The 21,824-nt window shown below is 48.2% G+C and overlaps 1 protein-coding gene across 1 annotated transcript in view; it reads right to left on the minus strand.

The window, feature by feature from the left end:
• FAT2 (FAT atypical cadherin 2) overlaps positions 1 to 7,070 on the minus strand; it is a 74,611-nt gene extending 67,541 nt beyond the window's left edge. The window contains exons 1-2 of the mRNA XM_055566808.1: positions 3,824 to 7,070; positions 2,061 to 2,375 (exon numbers count right to left, since the gene is read on the minus strand). Of these exons, the coding sequence (XP_055422783.1) occupies positions 2,061 to 2,375; positions 3,824 to 7,070 (3,562 nt within the window). The remainder of the gene's footprint in view (positions 1 to 2,060; positions 2,376 to 3,823) is intronic.
• Positions 7,071 to 21,824: the final 14,754 nt, after the last annotated feature.

A 21,824-nucleotide genomic window follows, 5' to 3' on the forward strand; every position in this document is an offset into this window, starting at 1 on the left:
TTATAAGGACAGACACCTTCAAACATTTGCGGGATAAATGAGTCTTGGGCTTAACCAATGATTGTGGATGCTGGCAGAGATTCATTCATTCATTCCCTCATTATTTGTTGAGGTTCTACTCTGTGCCAGGCCTCGATATTATAGTTTTCAAAAAACATTCAAAGTTCCTTTTCTGGAAAGCTTGTTGAAGTCTAGTGAAGTATGTGGATAATTAATGGAATAATCACCACATTATAGATGACTATAATGTTCTATGTGATAGCATGTTTTTTAAAAGTAAATGCTGCTGGGAGATGTATTATAGTGTCAAAAAAAAAAAACTTCTTTAAGAAAAGAACAGCTGGGCTGAGATCTGAAAGAAAAGCAGGAGTTACCTTGAAAAAGGAGAGGAGACCCCTGGCAGAAGGAAAACCTTTGCAAAGGCCCTGTGCCAGGAGAGGGCGTGCGTGGACTGAGGGAGGCCACATGGTTGGAATCAGAGAGTGATGGAGTGAGAGAGGTAAGCTCATGGGGCGTGACAGGGCTTGGCTTTATCTTAAGGGCATAGGGAAACCAGCCAAGGGATCCAGGTATGGAAGTAGGACAATCTAAGGGATAAGTAAGGTAGGCGGGGGTGGGGGAGAGGGGTCATTGCTGGATTTATTATTTTATTTTTAAATGTTCATGCTGATAAGAATTTCTTCTCAACTGAAGGAAGACTAAGCATCTCTGCCCTTTGGGGCATGTTGCCAGACCTGGTGTCAGGGAACTGTTAACAGTAGACACAGCAGGGATTTGGGAGAAGTAGAGAACCTATTACCTTAGGTGAGAGATGTCTTCCCGCTTCCAAAAAGGGAGGGGCCGAGTGGGCCCAGGCAGACAGCCAGCTTGGGAAAAGCATCCTCCTTTCAGGAAGACTAATCCACTCCCCAAGGTCAAAGGTTCCAAACAGATGTCACAGGGCAAAACGGCACTTGTGTCCTCCACCCGCTGTCTGCCTCAGGACCCCCAGGCCCATCGCTTTTCCTGACTTTCTTTTGCCTTAAGGATCATGAAGGAAGCTGCTGCTAGCTCTCCCCCACTCCCCCGCCTCCCCACCCGGCTTTTTCCAATCTTGCCAGACTTCTGTCCTTCAAGGACAAGAGTCAGTGGTTGGAGCTGGAGAATGGGAAGTTGGGTTGGAAGGCAAGAATGTCAGCATTCTCTGCAATAGCATTGTTGTTCATGGTCCAGAGGGGCACAAGGCCTTGGAGCTGTACCTGCAGCCGTGGGAACTGGCTCTCATTCTTCTGGGAGCCAGGCAGGCAGCATAAATGCAGGAAGCAGGCCGGAGTGAAAGGACTGTGAGGAAAGAGGACACACCTGCCCTACACGGGGAGCTGCTGTTGGCTCAGGCGGTTGTGCAATTGGCATGGCTAGATCTTCTAGTTACAGAAGTCTGGAACATTTTGTGAGCTTTGCTCATTTTTAAATGTTGGCAACAACTTGAAAATTACTGTTTAAAGCTTGTGCAGACCAAACAGAACACTGTTGTGGACTATATCTGGTTCACTGCTGCAAGTTTTTGACCTCTAGATTCCTCCGAACCATCCTAGATGGCCTTGGGTTGAGGAGAGATCTTTGTGAGATTGTTGACTCCTCTGAAGTGGGTCTCTATTACCATCACTCCCTGGGCAGGCTTGAGATCAGTTTGAAACTAGAGTTAAGAGACTCAGCCTGTGGCTTGTGATTCTGGGGAATGGTCATGTTGGGAACACTTGCAGGGTTGAAATAGTCCCAACTTGACAACACGGGGAACCTGCTTAGCTTCCCTGGGCCCCAAGGAAAGAAAACTGACATATTCTTATTCTTCCATAGAGATGGACTTTGATGAAGTGCAGTTCTCAAACATAGCACACATCAAAATCTTCTGGATGTCTTATTAAAATATAGATTTCTGATTCAGTAGGTCTAAGGTGGAGCCTGAGAACTCGACCTACTAGCTGGTTCATATGCGACACTCATGATGCCGATCTTTGGATCACACTTTGAGAAGCACTGCTGTAGAGAATCCTATTCACCCAGGTTTCTGAGGTCCTTACCTGTGAGAGGATGAAGGACAAAGAATCCCATATGGTTCCCGCTGGTGATATTGAAGGTCAGTTTCCCCTTGGAGCTGGAGTCCGGGTCCCAGGCATCCAACTGAAGCACAGAGGTGTGCAGGGGCGCATCCTCCCGGACGGTGGGGTAGAACACAGGTCTGGACATCTGGGGTGGGTTGTCATTGACATCCAAAACCTCAATGTAGACTTCAGTTACAGACGAGAGGGGGATGGAACCCTTGTCTACTGCCAGTACCGTCAGCCAGTAACAGGATGCAAATTCTCGGTCCAGGGGTGCCAGAGTCTGAATCATTCCTGGGGAAAGGTGATCACCAAACCCAAAGTATTTCAGAGCTCAAAGTAGCTCTAGAGAGCACTTTACTTAACAGTCCTGAAACCATACCATGGAAAGGATATTAACAAGTGTTTCAGGGGAAAAGGGAACTGTGGCCTATACGGTGTGGGAGCTGCTGAGTTAAACACAGGGGAGCTCGTATTCTTATTGAAGAACCTCTCAGAGCCTTTCTCTGCTAAGACAGATCCATAACTCAGCCACACAGTTATGGGTATACGGGCACATGCAGGGTTTTCATATGGGCATATGGGCACACGCAGGGTTTTCAGAAGGCTGTAGTAGTTGACCTACTTTCTCCTGACTACTTCAACCCAAGTCCAGTTTATTTATTTCACATTCTCTAGGTGGGATTTCCATGCTTTGGTCCTTACAGTGGTTCCTTCAAGCTTCAAGTCCTTATAAATACTAATTCAAGGGTGAGGGATTTGATGAATAAATTGCTATTCCCCCTCTATCATCTTCATGATTTTAGAGACTTAGTTTCATTCATTAGTTCACTCATTCTACAAATTACTTATTGTGGGCCAACACTGTTCTAGAGGTCAAGGGTCCCAGAGTGAGCAAAAGAGGCTTGTGCCCTAAGCTCTCATGGGACATACTCAACTCTGAAGACCTAGGTGAGAGGGCAAGGCCCAGTTCACAGCCATAGCATCTCAGAGCTGAAGGAACCTCCTCTTTTGACAGATGGGGAAACTGAGGCCCATAGAAAGAGCATGACTTGACCAAGATCATGCAGCAAGCAAGCAGAAGAGCTGAGTCTAGAATTGACTCTCAATCTAATTCTCTTTCATCATCACCCTCTCCTTTACCCTGGCGAGAAATCATCCATCAGGTTGTAAACTTCTCAAGGTGAATAACCTACTTTTATTCACCTGGGATCTTCTCTAAGTTACCTATCTCAGGGCCTCACAAGTAGAGGGTGCCCGGGGTTTGCTGAATTGCACTTATTGTCTATGGAGCTTCAAAGGAATAAGTGCATTGATGCCACCTTTTTGGAGGACAACTTGGAAAGATATATTAACATTGAAAATGTGTATTATCCTTTGACCCAAGAACTGCATTTTTAAGAGTTTTTCCTATAGAGACTCATGCGTACCAGTAAAAGTATATGAACAAATGCAGCCATTAAAAAAGAGTGAGGAAATTCCCAGGTTGTCCTGTGGTTAGGGCTCTGTAGTTTCACTGCCAAGCACACGAGTTTAATCTCTAGTCAGGGGACTGAGAATCAAAAAGTCATGTGGTGTGGCCAAAATAATTTAAAAAATAAAATAAGAGGGACAGGAAGGAGTGGCCCTATTTATTGCTCCTTTTAGCTTACAGCCTGACTTTTCTCAAAAGAGCCCCTGATTTCCCTTAGCCCCATCCTCTCCCAGCACCTGGCCCTCCCGTCCCTCCCAGCGCCCAGTACCTGTGTCTTGGTTGATGCTAAAGGCAGCAAGGCCGGTGCCACCGCGCAGGAAGTACTGGAGCTCCCCATCCAAGCCAGTGTCATCATCGTGGGCGGCCACTACCATCACTGAAGCTCCTGAGGGGCTGTTCTCCTGCACCTGGCACTGGTGCACAAAGGAGGCAAAGCGGGGAGGGTGGAGATTCTCATTCACATCCAGGACGATCACCTCCACGTGGCAGAGGGTCCTGTGGGCCAGGGGCTTCCCACTGTCGCTGGCCCATAGGCTCAGGTTATATCCAGCCCTCCTCTCAAAGTCCAGCTCTTTCTCCAGACTGAGTGCCCCGGTCATTGGGTTCACGTGGAAGGTCCCGTGGGCATCATCCAACAGGACATACTGTACTTCTCCCGCAGGGCCCAGGTCAGGATCAGAGGCATCCAGAAATGTTAGAATAGTCGCTGGGGGTAGATCCTCTGGGACCTTAAGCCTGCGGTGTTCTGTGATGCACTGAGGGGAGTTGTCATTGACATCTTCCAATGTGATTATCAGGTCAGTGACAGAGAAAAGCTGGTGGCCCTTCCTGGGCTGGTCCCTGGCCTCCACCTTGAGTATATACCGAGGTTCTGATTCCCGATCCAGGTGTCCTGTGACAACCATTTCTCCTGTGAGAGGATGGAGGGAGAACTTCTCTGTGGGGCTTAACAGCACGTATCGAACCCTCCCATTATCCTCTGAGTCAACATCTTTTGCTTTCAGCTCTGCAACAGTGGTTCCAACTTCTGTGTCTTCTGAGATTGTTACCTGGTACCCACCGGGAGGAAATCTGGGTGCGTTGTCATTCCAGTCTTCCACATTCACTGTCAGCAGCTTCCAGGAGGACTTCTGGGGAGTGCCCAGGTCATATACTGTTACATTGAGGACGTAGAAACTGGTAGCTTCATAGTCTAAGGGGGCAGCTACAGTGAGCAGCCCTGTTTCTAGCTCAATGTCAAAGCAACCCTCTTCATTGCCATCTGCAATCACATAGACCAGTTTTCCATTAAAGCCAGCATCAGGGTCAGTGGCTGCCAGATGGGCTAGAGGTGTGTTGAGAGGAGCACTCTCAAGGATGTCAATGGACTGTGGAAAGTGGTCCTCAAACTGAGGGGTATGATGATTGATCTGATATGCACTTAAGGAAGTGAAATCCTCATCATTGGACTCCTGATTCTGAAGCCCAATAGAGTGCAAGATGGTCTTTGTGAAATGTGTCAGTACCCCTGTCTTCTCACACTTTACAGGGACCTCAAAATGAGGGTCCTTCACTACAGTAACATTCAAAGTCATGGGTGAGGCATAATTTTTCCCATCCGAAGCTGTAATTTTCAGGGAATAGTTGATGGGTTGACCGGTAGTACGGTTCCTAAAAGAGCGTTTGAGGGATATCACGCCAGAGAAATGATTTAGATCAAAATACTCGAGTTCATTGCCTGATACAAACTCGTATTTTAGGTTCAGAAGCTCATCCACATCTATAGCTGACACAGTCATTACTGATTTTCCTACTGGCCAGTCTTCGTGGATAGACCCAGTGCAGTTAACTTCCTCAAACATAGGCTTGTTGTCATTCAGATTCTTGAGCCTAAGAGAAACACACACTTCTTTTTCCTGGCGAAATGGGGATCCCCAATCTGATGCCCGTACCCGGAAAGTGTAAATTCTATTCATGAGCTCATAGTCCATGGATTTGGAGGTGGAGATGATCCCCAGGTAAGGGTCAATAGAAAAGGGGACAGCATTTGGATGAGTGATGGAGTAGGTGATATATCCATTCTCTCCATGATCCTGGTCTGTGGCAGTAACAGTCAGAACACTGGTGCCTGGAGGGATGTTCTCATCAAAAGTGCCATCGTAGGAGGACCTGTTGAACACTGGGGCATGATTGTTACAGTCCATGATGTCAATGACCACAGTGGTGGAGGCCAGGCCCGGTGAGGTTCTGATGCGCAGCTGGTACTGGGCTTGGTCATGGAAGTCCATGAGCTTTGTGGTGGTGATCAGCCCCGTGCGGGCATTCAGTTTAAATGCTGCACTCTCTAAGGATGGCTTTAGAACATACTTCAGGTTGGGGAAGGCTGGGGTTACTTTCACCATCACCACACGGCTGCCAGTGGGGGAAAACTCACTAAGCTGCACTCTGTACATGGCCTTCTCAAATTTGAGGGAAATCAGTTTGGAAGGGGGTAGGTGAAAGCCCCTGATCTGGGAGTAAATGGAAGGTCTGCTTCCAGCCCTGGCCTGCAGGCTGAGGTTGAATCCATGAGGGTGGTCCATCCAGTTGATGTCTTTGACAGAAACCACGCTGAACTCACTGCTCCGGGCATAAGATTTGATGGCTTTGAAGTTCTTTCCAGGGTCACCACCAACAATTTCCAGCGAGTCCACGTCCGCCCCTGAGCTGTTTGCATCTACCATGACAGTGGCATAGGTGGTATCCTCGCTGCGGTCCGGTGCAGCCAAGACCACCGAGGAAATGGCTGGGGGCTTCCTGAGGGCAGGCTCTACATGGATGATGAGCGCAGCCAAGTTGCCAAATCCATTGCCCTCCGAGATCTTCCGCATGCGGTCCACAGCCAGTACCTGGAGCTCATGCTTCCCTCGCCAGGTAACGTTGAGCTTCCCAGCCAAGGTGACCACCCCGCTGGTGGGGTGGATGGCAAACATCTCCGACCTTGTGTTAAATGCATAATAGAACTCGGCGTTCTGGCCCAGGTCTGCATCGGTGGCACTCACCTTGCAGATGGGGCTCTTGAGGGGCATGTCCTCAGAGATGGTGACCCGGTATGAAGGTGGGGAGAAGAGGGGCTTCAGGTCATTCTGGTCCAGGATGCGGACCACCACGCGGGCCAGCGCTTCTAATTCCAGGGTCTTCTCTGTGGCTTGGATGATGAGGGTGTAGCTGTCTCGCACCTCCCTGTTCAGAAGGGCCGTGTTGCTGCTCTTTGTCCTTATTCTCAGAAAGCAGAAGTTGCCCACCACGTACTCCTCTGTTTTAAACACATTGGCCACATCTCCAGAGATAATCCGGTACCTCACTGCCCATTGGGGGCCTATGAGGTAGATGCCCATTTTCTCAGAGCTTTCCACATAGGTCTTGGGAGCAGAGTTTTCATAGATGGTTGCATTATATAGGGGGTATGTGAAGTGCCAGGCTGAGGAGATGAGGGGATTCTCACAAGTTGTACAGTGGAGCAAGAGAATGGCAAACCCCAACGAGGCAATAATCATGATGGAAAACCTCCTGAAACCCTGGGCAGAAAAAGAAAGGGTATGAGTTAGGAAAGAAATGGTCTCTACTGCTTTGGCTCTTAACTGGGGTGGTTTTGCCCCTCAGAGGACATTTGGCAATGTCTGAAGGTATTTTTTCCTTCCCAGGTGGCACTCATGGTAAAGAACCCATCTGCCAATGCAAGAAACTTAAGAGATGCAGGTTTAACCCCTGGGTAGGGAAGATCCCTTGGAGAAGGGCATGGCAACCCACTCCTATTCTTGCCTGGAGAATCCCAGGGACAGAGGAGCCTGGTGGGCTACAGTCCATAGGGTCGCAAAGAGCCAGACACAACCAAAGCAATGTAGCACGCACAAAGGTATTTTTGGCTATTCCAGCTTGTGCAGGAGGTGCTGTTGGCATTTAGTAGATAGAGGATGGGGATGCTGCCAAACAGCCTATGGTGCACGGGAAAGACACCCACAGCAAGTCAGTAGTGCTGAGATTGCAAAACTTTGTGTTTGAAGAGTAACAGACTAGTTTAAGTGCTTCCTCAAGGGCATCCAGCAGATACAGTGGTTATCTGCTTCCCTCCCTTTTCCAAACCTTCAGTGGTTCCCTGTGCATGCATGCTAAGTTGCTTCAGCCGTGTCCAACTCTTTGGGACCCCATGGACTGTAGTCCACCAGTCTCCTCTGTCCATGGGATTCTCCAGGCAAGAATACTGGAGTGGGTTGCCATTTCCTCCTCCAGGGGATCTTCCCAACCCAGGGATCAAATGTGCATCTCTTATGTCTCCTGCATCAGCAAGTGGTTCTTTACCACTGGAAAATCTTCCTCAGTGATGCTGAAATCATTCTGAACAGGTACCCAAGCTTAGCAGTCTGGCATTAAATACTTCCCACAAGACACTTCCGTCAGGGCTGAACTCTAGTTGAACTGAGCTGCATCTGCACGTGTAGGAGCTGCGAAAAAGCAAAGGGACCAGGATCGCAGGCCTGGCATCAGGCTCCTGGGCCATCAGGCCTGGCTTCACTATTTACTAGCTGGGTGACTTTCTGGGCAGGTTGTTTCACTTCTATGAGCCTCGATCCCCTCTTCTGTAGAGTAGGAATAAGGATAATATCTACCTCATTTGATTGTTTGAAAATTAAGTGAAATAAGAAAGGTAAATGAGCTAACAGAGTGCCTGGCACATAGTAAGTTTTAACATAAGTGAAGTGAAGTGAAAGTCACTCAGTCGTGTCCGACTCTTGTGATCCCATGGACTGTAGCCCACCAGGGTCCTCTGTCCATGGGATTTCCCAGGGAAGAATACCAGAGTGGGTTGCCATTTCCTTCTCCAGGGAATCTTCCCAATCCAGGGATCGAACCCAGGTCTCCTGCATTTCAGGCAGATTCTTTACCATCTGAGCCACCAGGGAAGACGGTAAGTTTTAACATAATATTAGCTATTTTTAGTCATAGGAATCTAAGTTTCATAAATGGAAGGGGCCTGCCCATGGCCTGACAGCTACATAGAAACAAAGCACAAATTAATCCTGGTGAGACATCCATTGTGGTCCAGTGGTTATGAATCTGCCTTGCAATGCAGGGGACATGGGCTCAAATTCCTGCTCAGGGAAATAAGATCCCACATGTTGCAGGGCAACTAGGCCCGAGTGCCACAACTACTGAGCCCACACATCACAGCTAGAGAGCCTGAGTATTGTAACTAAAGATCCTGCATGACGCAGCTAAGACCTGATACTGCCAAATGAGTAAATAAATATTTCATGGGGAAAAGTCCCTGGCTTAGCTACATCCTCCTCCACCAAAAGTCCCTTTGGATGGGGCCTGATTCTGGCTTGTCTTGTAATCCTGAAGAGAGAAACACCTTCTCTTCCTCCTCTGAAATGGCAGAGCTGAGCTGAAGTGGTGGTCCTGAGAGATAACGGAGCTCAGACCCGCTTCTCATGCAGAGATGGAAAAAGAGAACCCAGGTGGGAGAGGGATCTTGCCCTGAGTCACACAGTAGGTGGCCAAGTAAGAAGCAGCCCCTGGCAATTGTTGAAGTAACCACAAATGAGTGCCTCACCTCTAAGACCCACTGTTCCCCATCCTCTCCCTTACGGCTTCCTCAGTGGCTCATCCCTGAACTCCATCCTGGGTCAAAATATGAGACTCATCAGGGTCAAGGGTGGGGAGGGTGATGGGGGTGGGCTGAGTTTGGTTGCCAAACTGAGTCTTCTAGAAGCACGTGTGAGGTTGTGTGCACAAGGCTGGTGCCCGGCCTGACCATGGGAGTCTTGACTCTGGGGAGTTCATGGCTATCAGCCAGATGTGCCAAGTATTCCTGGAAGAAACAGGCAAGACTTGTTTTTCCAGTTGCCTTGGTCTTCAAAGGCAAGGAAGAGTTAAACGTCCAGGGCAAGGGGGAAAAAGAGGCTTAGATCCTTGTCTCTCTCGAGTCGAGACAACCGAAGGCAGGTTCTTTAAGACCTTGTGGGTTGCATCCCAACATGGGAAAGAGAGTGAAGGCAGAAATGGGAAAGTCAGCCTAACTTGGGATCTGAACGCCTGTGATAGAAAAGAATTTGATTATGCCTCCTCCTTTTAGGCTCCCTCCCACCATTCCTCACTTGACATCCTGTTGGTGGCGCCTATGCCCAGCACCTCAGAAGAGAGGGGCCAGGATGGAGGCAGACTCTACACCTGGGGTCCTAAAGCCGGTGACAGAAAAAGATGTTGTCTATTCCCCACCCTTCCCACCCCTTGCTGTCACACCTTGCTTGCCACTGCAGCCCACAAGGGTCCTGGCCACAGGGAAAAGCCACACTTGCCCATCCCTGACACAATTCCTTGCAAGCAGGAAGGGGACCACCCCCCCCAATCATTCAGACCCCACTCCTTCCCCCAGGATGGCATTGCTTTTGAAGTTGAAGCTGGAGGGGGGAAATGAGTGCTTACCTGGTCCCAGGTCCACACTCAATTCGGTGGCCCAGCAAGTCCAGGATGCAGGCAGCCTCCCAGCTCCGCCCGCCCTGCTGTGGGGAACACTTCCTGTTCACCAGGTCAGCTCCCGTGGAGGGCAGGTCCCAACAAGACACTCTGCTCAGCAGCTGCAGGGGTGCCTTGCAGAGCTAGAGTTCTTAAAGTGAGCTGCAGAGAAGGGAGCAGGGATGGGGTCTTGCCGGCGCAGGGGGTAGTGGTGGTAGTGGTGGTCAAAGGGAATGATGTCAAAGGGAATGAACCCTTGGGTGGGGGTTTGGTGCCCATGGCTGTGTTCAAGCTCTAGGATCCACAGACCTGGCGAGTGGTTTTCTGGGGGAAGGGCCTGTGTCTGAGACTTGTTTCTGGCACTGTGCCCAGGCAAGTGAACAGGCTTGCAGGGGGCAGGGACATGTTCAGCTCCCTGGGCTACCCTCCCCACCCACAGCACCTAGGACCACTATTTTGAAACATCTTGTGAAAGCATAAATCAATTCTTATCACTTCCATGCTTAAAATTTTCCATCAGCTTCCTATAGCATTTAGATGAAACCTGAAGTTGTATCATAGCCTGGAAGGCTCCCTACCACCTGAGCCCTGCCTGCATCTCAGATGATACCTCCCAGCACCCCTCTTATTGTTCATCAAGCTGCAGAACAAGGGTCTTCTTTCTCTTCTGCAAACACACCAAATTTGCACTTGCTGTTTTCCTCTGTTTAAGATTCACCCATGGCTAGCTCCTTCTTGTTATCCATTTCTCAGCTCTAATGTCACCTTCTGGAGAAGGAAATGGCAACCCATCCAGTATTCTTGCCTGGGGGATCCCATGAACAGAGGAGCCTGGAAGGTTACAGTCCATGGGATCGCAAAGAGACGGACACAACCGAGCAACTGAGCACAGTGTCACCTTCTAACCCCCAGGTTGATGTAGCCTGCTATCTAACACCCTTTTTTATCACTTCACCCTCATTTTCTCCATGGCACATGTCACCTCCCAATATTGTTCTTATTTATTTGTTTACTGTCTCCTGGGCTCCATGAAGACAGGAGCTTTGTGTATCTTATTAATGCATGAACTCCCAGTGCTTTGATCAGTGCCTGATACATAAACAAGCTCAGTAAATACTAGTTGAAAAAAATGGAAGGATCTGGACTTTGGAAAAGCAAAGACAGAGGGAAAACTGAGAGAACCTTTAGTCAGCCTCCCTTCCTTTTTGAAGCTGGAAAATAAAGTCCCTCAAAAAGAAAGGGGCTTGCCCAAGGTCACAGGGTGGGAACCAGAGCCAGGTTCTTTCCTCCTAGTCACATTGCGAGAAAGAGAAACTGTGCTCACTTGTAAATCCAACTGTTTGGGTTCAAGTCCAACTCTACCACTTGCTGACTGGATAACCTTGGGGAAGGCAACCTCTTCGAACCTCAGTTTCTTCATCTGTAAGATGGGCCTATTAAGAACAATGCTTTCCTGAGGTTTTAGGAAGATGAAACAGGATTATGTATGTTAATATGCTTAGTATGGTGCCTGGCCCATAGAAAAGCACTCAGTAAATATTAGTTACTGTTGTTTCAAAGCCAAGGCAGAATCAAAGACTGAGATTGGGGTGAGGGTGGGGTCCACTGAACCCCCTAGAGAAGGCCCAGTCTGCTCCCCAGCGGAGCAGGAAGCTGCTGGTCCCTGGTCGAGTCTGAGCTTGCTAGCCGAGCCACAGGCTGTGCTGGGAAGCTGCGAGCAGGCGCTTGTCTGGGGTGGGGCCTCAAGCTTTTGGCTCCCCAGACTCAGAGAGAAATCTGCATGTGGCTGAATGTGCACATTTTCAAGAAATCACATACACACACACTTAGGAGGCAATTTTGAATAATTGTGTGGGTACACTCTGTGTGTGTGCCTGCTTGACAAAATGAATGAAATGGGAGTAAATAAACCAGTAGCCATGGGGCTTGTGTGTGTGCACAGGTGTGAGCAAGTGCAGATGTGGGGCTTCATGAATGGGCTCTTTTAGGATATATGTGTGAATCAACGGAGAAGGCTATGGCACCCCACTCCAGTACTCTTGCCTGGAAAATCCCACAGATGGAGGAGCCTGTTGGGCTGCAGTCCATGGGGTCGCTAAGAGTTGGACACGACTGAGCGACTTCACTTTCACTTTTCACTTTCATGCATTGGAGAAGGAAATGGCAACCCACTCCAGTGTTCTTGCCTGGAGAATCCCAGGGACGGGGGAGCCTGGTGGGCTGCCGTCTATGGGGTCGCACAGAGTCGGATACGACTCAAGTGACTTAGCAGCAGCAGCAGTGAATCAAATTCTGTGTAACTCCCAATCCCATTTCATGCAGAAAATGGTTCACAGTGCACAGCTTCTGGCTGTGTGACTTTGGGCAAGTGACTTACATTCTCTGATCCTTAGTCTCCTGACTTCATAATATCATTTTGAGAATGAAATGAATTAAAGTACATAATTACTATGGTATATGACACAATTTTCAACAAATATTATCAAGTACTATTACTTTTTAGCAACTGGCTCAGATTGTTGAGTTTGTAGGTAATGAAAACTCCTAGATGTCTTTTCACACCACCCCCAATCTGTTCCTATGCAGGCTGATCTTCTGCAACTAAATGACATAGGGCTTTAACGAGACCAGGATTCATTTCTCCATGTGTTTCACTCACTGCTCCAGCTTCTCAGAATCTTAATTCAAATGTTTAGCACCTTGGTGATTGTAACATCTGTGTCTTTATCCAAGTCAGTGATAAAAGTCTGAATACAACTGGCAGGAACAGTGCTCTGAGATCTAGCCCTGTTTTCTTGGTTAGCGATCTCAAGTGCAATTCTGAAATGAGTCGTCTCACAATATAGAGAGGTCCCCGTCTCTGGGGGAATCCAAGCAGATTCTGGGTGGCCACCCGGGAAAGGATGTGCTATTCCAGGGGAATGGTTGCCCTTGGGGACTACAAAGAGAGCTCTAAAGTCCTTTCCAACTTACATGGGCAGGTTCTTTGGTTTGTGGAATTTGGGACTTCCTCTGGCTGTGGATCAGGGTTGCACATTCACTGATGCCTATTCAGTGGTCAGTGTAGTTAGCTGACCTGGCTCTTGGAAGACCTAGATCCAAAGTCACTTATTCCCTGGGAGTGTTGGTCAAGTCAGTCACCTAAGCCATCTGGACTTCCATCTTCACCTCTAAATGATGTGTGTGTCTTGGGGGAAGGGGCATGAATGGATCTGAGATTTCAGACCCCTCTGTTGCTTTCTTTTTTTCCTAATCAAGTTGTACTTGGAAACACAGCCCATAAACAGATAAAAGCAGAACTGCACTATTGAAGCAGGGCTCAAGGCCTCAGACTCTGCCTCCAGGCTTGTCCCTCATTCTCTTGGGAAGCACAGGTTTGAAAAACTAGACTGGGAGCCCCTCCAGATCTGACAAGTGGGGGCTCTGCCATCCTAACATTCTGTGTCCTGCCTGTATGTTCTGAACTGCATGATGGGATGTGCTGTGAATCTGATGCTCTGTGACCTGTATCCATAATGGTCCATGTGCGAGGACTCAGGCATCTAGTTCTAGGAGTTTGTGACTCTGTATTTCCGTCTCTTCCATGGGGAAGCAGATGCACTTAGAAGAATTCAAAGCCAAATTAAGCTTCCACTAAAGACAGTCCTACCAGATTTGTTCAAAATGCCAAGCTTGTTTCTGATGATGAAATTCTTCTGCATCACCCAGGCACAAATCAGAAAATGACATTCTGCCTCATGGCCCAGCACCTTCCCTTTTCTTGGACATTAACTAATAGCCCAAGAGTACTTTTAGGAAACGCATCTGCCCTTTTACTCCTGTTTCTCAGATGTGGTAAACTGAGATTTGCCTGGCACACCAAGGGCACCCAGAACAGGGAGGCTGAACTGATATCAGAAAGTTGAATTTCCTGAAGCTGGGCATTCTGGATTGCCGAGGCTCAGGGGAGAAGCAATGAGGGAAGATATTTTGTATAGTTTGGAGAGTCTTTCATGAGAGAAAGAGTCACTGGATTCATTCCTCTTCACTGGATGATGTCCACACTCTCCCCTCAAAAGTCTGAATATGAATTTATCATGGATTTGGGTGCTCTCAGCATTTATTTTATGACGGCCCACCTCTATCCACCGCCTCTGGCATCCAGTGTGAGGCTGGCTCTGTGGCTCTCAAGAAAGAATCCTGAATATATTCTATTTATGACAAAGGCTGAGGAGTGGGGGAGGGTGGAGCCAGGAGTGAGAATTAGGAGGCCTTTTGCCTTTGAGCCAGATTAAAAGTGAAAGAATGTCGACATTCCAGGTACCTGCTTGTCAGGAAGTCTTTAGCTACTGAAATAATTTTTCTACTTAGTTGTATGGAGCCACTGAAGGTTTTAGAGAAGAGGCAGGACCAGAGCAGAACTATGTGCTAGGAAGAGTAATCTAATATCAAATCAAAAGGGGAATTTTCCCATTCAAGATTCCCGCTCTATGAAGTAAGTCAGACAGAGAAGGAAAAACATCGTAGCTCATCCCTTATATGTAGAATCTAAAAGGAAATGATACAAATGAACTTACTTACAAATTAAGAAGAGACTCACAGAGAAGGAACTTATGGCTGCCCGGGGTGGGAAGGAAGGGTAGAGGGAAAGGGTGGTTTGGGAGTTTGTGATCGACATGTATTCATTGCTGTATTTAAAATGGATAACCAACAATGTCCTACTGTATAGCACAGGGAACTCTGCTCAATGTTATGTGGCAGCCTGGGTGGGAAAGGAGCTTTGGGGAGAATAGATACATGTATATGTATGGCTGAGTCCCTTTGCTGTCCACCTAAAACTATCACAACGTTGTTAATCAGCTATGCCCCAATAGAAAATAAAAAGTTTTTTTTTAAAAAAAGATTCCAACTCTAGTGTGGACTGGTCTTGCACACCAGCTCTATTGGTTTAGGTCAACTGAGATTCAGGAATTGGTAGGGAGGCTCGATTCATTTCTAAGAAACTCAAACACTTGAGTCATGTGCTAGTTTATAGGCAGCCACTGCTGAGTCCTTATGTAATAAAAACAAGTCAAAGAACTGGATACAAACAGGAAAAGGACCAGTGACATGAGCCCTGGATGGGCTGTGTGACCTTAGCAAGGCCACAGGATTTCTTCTGAGCCTCAATTTACCTGTCTGTCAAATGGCAATAATAAATAGCTACTCCTACCTACTTCCCAGGGCTGGAGGAAAGACAGATAATATGACAGGTAAAAGCACAGGGAGGAAAGACGCAGAGTAACACCTTATTAGGACCAATAATGGCTTGCTAAATGGCAGCAGGAACCACCAGCAGACTGAGAAACCCAAGCCTGGAATTAAGGGGAAAAGAAATGGCTGAAAAGGAAGTTCTCATCTAGGGTATAGGTAAAATAAAGCTGAGACTTGAGGTCCCCTTCTTTATTAGTATTCTGATTATCATTATTGATGACAAAAATTATACTGTCTGGTATCTGGATGGCAATCTATACGTTTTCAAAACACATCTGCATGCATTTTCTCACTTGGTCTTTGGAGAAAGCCTACAGTATTGGGTAGAATTGATAGCAAGAAAGTGGTCTCTGAAGCCAGATCAACCTGCTTTCAAATCCCAGCTCTATCATTCACCAGCTGTGTGACCTTGGGCAGTTATTTAACCTCTCTGTTCCTGGAAAAAGGGAAATGAGAGTAGCACCTATCTCATGGAGCTATTGAGAAGGCTGCATGAGTCAGTACATGGCAATTCCTAGCACAGGATACACTCAGTGTGAGTTAGTTACTGTACCAACCTCACCCTTATTGTGACACTTATTATCATTCTCATTCTGTAAATGAGAAACGGAGGCTCAGCTAATTGGAGGGCTCTGCCTGGTTCACCATCTAGCAGGTGGTGGATTCAAGTACTGGCCCAGAATAGGAACCCATATTCCAAAAAGAGAGACTCAGAGGGGGCTGTAGCTAACTCTCTGCAGCAACGTTCTCCAAAAGAATTTTCTACAGTGATGGAAGTGTTCTATGTCTGAGCTGTCCAGCATGGGAGCCACTAGCCCATATATTCATCTGTATGTCAGTGTTGTCCTTAAATATACTTTCTGATATTTTTTTCATGGAGGAAGGGGCACACAAAGGCTACAGTGACTAGGGCCCTCAAAAGGCATAATGTGACCCGGGAGAGTTGGACATTTGAAGGAAACAAAGGGCTTCTAGGCAACTGGATTTTAAGGAAGAAAAGGGACAAAATGGGGGATAATGGGAAAGTGCTTTGCTATTGGACCTCTTCTGCCAAAGCCATTCATTTATGCATTCATTCAGTACTTATTTATTGAGGGCCTACCCTATGAAGACATTCTAGAGCAGAGAACAGGATGGATAAAGACCTTGCTCTTGTGGGGGTTGGATTCTAGTGCCAGAGAGAGAGGTTAAGAGAAGGTCTGGTGGTTAAGACTGTACTTCAAGTGCAAGAGGCGTGGGTTTGATCCCTGATTGGGGAACTAAGATCACAATGTGGCCTAAACAAATAAAAGTACTTTATAAGGGACTTCCATGGCAGTCCAGTGGTTAGGACTCTATGCTTCCAGTGCAGGAGGCATAGGTTTGATCCCTGGTTGGGGAACTAAGATCCCACAAGCTGGTGACATCACCAAATATATATATATATATCATCAGATGATGAAAACTGATGTGAAGGAAATTCATAGAAAGCAAGATTAGAGAGTGATGGAGGAGGTGCTATTTTTGAAAGAGTGGTCAGGGAAAGTCTACATAGCAAGGTGACATGTGAGCAGAGGGAAGGCCACAAAGTCATCTTGAGAAGGACTTCCAGGCAGAAGAAGTAGGCAGTGCAAAGGCCCTGGGGCAGGGACAAGGAGATTGAAGACAGACTAGAGGGGGAAAGGAGAGAGGGGTTCCTGCAGGCCAGGGAGGTAGCCCAGGGCAATTCAGGCCAAAGGAAAGACCTGTAGTGAGCGGGACCCCGTCATGAGATCGACATGATGGTCTACGAGGAGCCGAAGGAGAGAGGGAGGTGCTGCTGGACATAAAGTCTTAGAGCCCTACAAGGCCATCCCATGTGGCCAGTGGGTAGTATACAGGCTGTCCCACTTCAGTTAGTTTTGTTGGGCCATAGTATATTGTTTTGTTGTTTGATGGCTTTTTACCTAATTAGTTGTTAACGTATAAACATTGGAAAGCTTCACCCCAAAATCTAGACTCCAGCTTTCGTTTAACAAAGTGGAGGGCACTGTCTGTGTTGGTCCATAGAACGGCTGGCTGGAGCTGAGTGGTGGCTGCCACCTGCAGATGGGGCCTGTGTTCTCCAGACCCCATCCCCAAGCTCTCCCAGATTTGGAGGCTGCATCAGCTACCGTTTATCTTCAAGGCAGTTTTCTATCAGAAGAGACACATACCAGTACCCAGGTCTCTTTCCAAACTGTAAGGAAAATAGACTTCAGGATGGCCTCCTCTCCACGCACTGGGCCTGCTTGACCCGTGAGGCTCCCCCTACCCTGGCTGGAGAGTTCAGAGCCCCCAACACTCACTGAGCCCCAGAGAGAACAAGGGATCTCTTCCTCTTGGGACTGCCTGTATGGGTGCATGAGCTTTGCATTTGGAGCTGAAAACTCCCTAAACCAGAGGGCATCCAGGGATCAGAGGGCTTGAGGGGAGGACAGATCCTGTCCCACTTTTTCTGGCTGCTCTGTCCAGAAGGATTCATAAGTTACAAAAACCAGTTCTAGCTCAGAATGACATTGAACCTGTTTATCAGTTAGTCGTTCTGGTGACAAACAGGAGGAACAGAGCACCTCCTCTAAGTTCTGTGTTTATGTCTTGGGATCCTTCAGGCACAAACTCAGCTCCATGGGAAGGCCTGTGGAGTCTCTCCTCTTGGTGGGGCAGCCTTTGGCCAGGCAGGGACCAGGAGGCCCCCGTGTGGAGAGAAAGAGGCTCTCCTGAAGGTTAGAGTTTGGGGTGGCTCTCTGTGAGGCTGGAAGGTTGTGTCCTGAAGTCAGGAGACAGACATCCCTGGAGGACTGCAAAGCTCCCTCCAGAGGGTAAAACAGATTGTAGAGGCCAGAGTGTCCCCACCACATGGGCCTCACCTGGGGCAGGGGGTCTTTAGTCCTCTGTGCGTCTTGCAACTCTTGGGTCTAGTGAAATCCTTTGTCTTTCCAGAAGCTATGGATGAATTTTCAAACACATAGGCATCAAGTTCCAACAGGGGGGACCTTGGATCACTAACTGAACCTCTGAGCCTCTGTTCTCATCTTTAAAAGAGAGATACTAACTGAATGCACTTCAGATAGTTGTTCTGAAGGCTTGACGAGGTGATTTCATATTAAACAGTTAACACAATGTCACACCTAGCAACCGCTGAATAAATATTAGCTGCTATTTTTTAAAACTGTCATTATCATTATGGAAAGTGGACTGAGACCCGCCTGCTGCCCTGAGCCCACCCCCCCGGTTCCCACCTTCACCTTCGCAGGCGTCTCTGTGAGGTTCCCAAGCCCCGCTAGGGCACAGTGTGAGAGCTTCTAGGAGTCTAATCTCCGTTTTGTAGAGATGGGAGAACTCTGCCTGGAGAAGGGAAGTCCATAGTGCGCTGAACTAAGTCGCATTGGACTTTGTTGGCACACCTGGAAACAGAACCCAGTCTCCTCACCTTGAGCACTTTGCACTGGCCAAGTTGCTCCCCACACCCCAACTCCTTTCCCAACCTGGGGCTCCTCAGGAACCCACAAAGCACTCATTCTACTCAGGAGAGTGCAGGGAAAGGAGCCAGCCATTGGGGTCACACCTGCCTCCTGTATTGCCTCTGCTTTCTGTTTCTTTTTTTTTCCTTAATTAAAAAAATTTAGCTGCACTGCAGGGTATGCAAGATCTTAGTTCCCTAACCAGGGATTGAACCCTTGCCTCATGCAATGGAAGCACAGAGTCTTAACCACTGGACCAACAAGGAAGTCCTTCCTGTCTCTGCTTGTCTGGAGGCCTGACTTCCTCTATCCAAGCCTCAGTTTCCCCATTTATGAAATGGGGCTAGCAACAGTTACCTCCATGGAGGAGGATTTAGTGAGTTTATGCATGCAAAGCATTTAGCACATAGAAAATAATGTTATCTGTTACTATTATTCATTATTATTACTATAGTTATTAGAATAGTTATAGTAATATTATTACTGTTACCTTTGGTGTTCAAAAATATGTGTGGAATATTCTCTGTATGTATACAGATACCTGTCCATGCTCCAGGAGCCCCTTCCAGGAGTACTGTTAAACACAAACAGATACACACACATACATATGCACACACTGTGAGTCTCTGTGACATCTCCTGTCTCCTTGCAACAATTTGTAGCAAAGCTCACACAACAGCTTGAGCAGCATTTGAATAATAAAAATAATTTCTGTTCTTGTCACCCTTTTCCCCACAGTGGGTACAGAGAGGTTAGAGTGTGAGGGGGCAGAAGATGGGGTGTAAGGTGGGCAGAAGATAGGCTGTGGAAACACAAAGCAGAGAATGTTGTGGACACCTCACAACCTACCTGATTTCTTGGTGTGTTGGGGTGACTCTCTGGGCCCCATCTCATGTGATTTGTCAAACGAAGCCATCCAGCATGGTTCCCCTGTCTATCCAAATGCAACAAACTGCCTTCTCCAGAGTTAGCAGGCCTTGTGGCCCCCAGTGAAGTGAATTCTGTTCCTCATACTGGCTCTTTGAAGCTGCTGGGACTGAAGCTTCCCTTTCTCTTTTTTCTCTCTCTTTTTTTTTAGTTTATTTGTTTATTTAGTTTTGGCTGCACTGGGTCTTCGTTGCTGCAAGCAGGCTTTCTCTAGTTGTGGCAAATTGGGGCTACTCTGTAGTTTCTGGCTTCTCATTGCCGTGGCTCCTCTCATTGCAGAGCTTGGGCTCTAGAATGCACAGGCTTTAGCAGTTGTAGCTTGAGAGCTTAGTTGCCCTGAGACAGGTGGGGTCTTCCTGGATCAGAGATTGAACCCATGTTCCCTGCACTGGCAGGCTGATTCTTAACCACAGGACCACCAGGGAAGTCCCTAAGCTTCTTTGTTCCTTGTACCAAAGGTCATCTGCCACCCATGGCCACTGCCTGCCGGGTCTGCTTGAGGGTGGGGAGGCTACTGATAGGGCCACAGAGTGTGGAGGTCACCTGCTCAGGCTCTGATGTAAGGTGACCTGCTGTTTGAGTCATGCTCAGCCCACTGCTGGCTGTATGACCTTGAGCAAATCTTTAACCCTGACCGAGCCTCAGTCCCTTCATACATAAACTGGAGAAGATAATCCTGCTGCAGTGAGATTGCAGTTAAGATGAAGTGCCTCACACCACAGTCCCAGTGCCTTGCAGAGGAAGCCCTCAGGCAGTAGGGCAGTGATGAAATTATTTAGGGATGGGAGCTCCACTCCTTTGGTGCTGAGGGACCTTGGTAATGTATCAGAGGGCCTGGGAGGGGACCAAACCGGAGACCCCCTGAGCAAACCACCTCTTTTCATGGGGTCTCCACTTATCCATCTGGGAACTGGGACTAGTGCCTGCTCTCCTGTCTTCCTGGGTAACCCTCCCCTGTGAAAGTGAAAGTGAAAGTTGCTCATTTGTGTCTGACTCTTTATGACCCTACAGACTATATGGAATTCTCCAGGCCAGAATACTGGAGTGGGTAGCCTTTCCCTTCTCTAGGGGATCTTCCCAACCCAGGGATTGAACCCAGGTCTCCTGCAATGTGGGCAGATTCTTTACCAGCTGAGCCACCAGGGAAGCCCAAGAATACTGGAGAGGGTAGCCTGTCCTTTCTCCAGGGGATCTTACCTACCCAAGAGTCAAACCAGGGTCTCTTGCATTGCAGGCGGATTCTTTACCAACTGAGCTATGAGGGAACTCTCCCCTGAGCTGTTGGCAAATGATGCTCTAAAGAAGGTGAGGTTTAGGGAATAGGAAATACACAGGCCCTGATCACAGCTGACATTTACTGACTGTTTACTATAGGCCAGGCCCTTGGCATGCATTATCACTTTTAAGCTGGTTTACAGCAACCCTATAATTATGCTCATTTTGCAGAAGGGATAAATGAGACTCAGAGAGGTTACCTAAGCTCCAAGTTCACACAGCTAGCCAAGGAGGATTAAAACTCAGATCTCTGGTGCGTCTAACAGTTCCCTGGCCTGCCTCCCGGGGCCTGTGGGCTGGAAAGAGTGGCTGAGAGTTATATGATCCCTCCCCCACATCAAGGATCTTGTAACCATGGGTCCTCTCCCACCAGCACACAGATTCTCAGCAAAAGCTTCATCTCCAGTTCAATCACTTTCCTTCTGGCTATGCCCAGCCCAGCTGTTTGTCTGTCCAAGTCCAATCACCTCTGAGCAGAGCTGCTTCTGCTGCTGCTAAGACGCTTCAGTCGTGTCCGACTCTGTGCGACCCCATAGACGGCAGCCCACCAGGCTCCCCCGTCCCTGGGATTCTCCAGGCAAGAACACTGGAGTGGGTTGCCATTTCCTTCTCCAATGCATGAAAGTGAAAAGTGAAAGTGAAGTCGCTCAGTCCTGTCTGACTCTTAGCGACCCCATGGACTGCAGCCTACCAGGCTCCTCCGTCCATGGGATTTTCCAGGCAAGAGTACTGGAGTGGGGTGCCATTGCCTTCTCCGCCTGAGCAGAGTAGCTCGGGACAAAGCAGAATGTAGGCAGGCCTCGGCAGGTGAGGAGCGGCGCTCTAGCAGTAGAGCAAGGCAGCTCCCTCTGCTCTTTGCGGTCCTGCATGGAGCTGGCTGAACCTGACTGTGGAGTGAGG

The sequence above is a fragment of the Bubalus kerabau genome, chromosome 1 (genome assembly GCF_029407905.1).
Source record: "Bubalus kerabau isolate K-KA32 ecotype Philippines breed swamp buffalo chromosome 1, PCC_UOA_SB_1v2, whole genome shotgun sequence".
Lineage (NCBI taxonomy): Eukaryota > Metazoa > Chordata > Mammalia > Artiodactyla > Bovidae > Bubalus > Bubalus kerabau.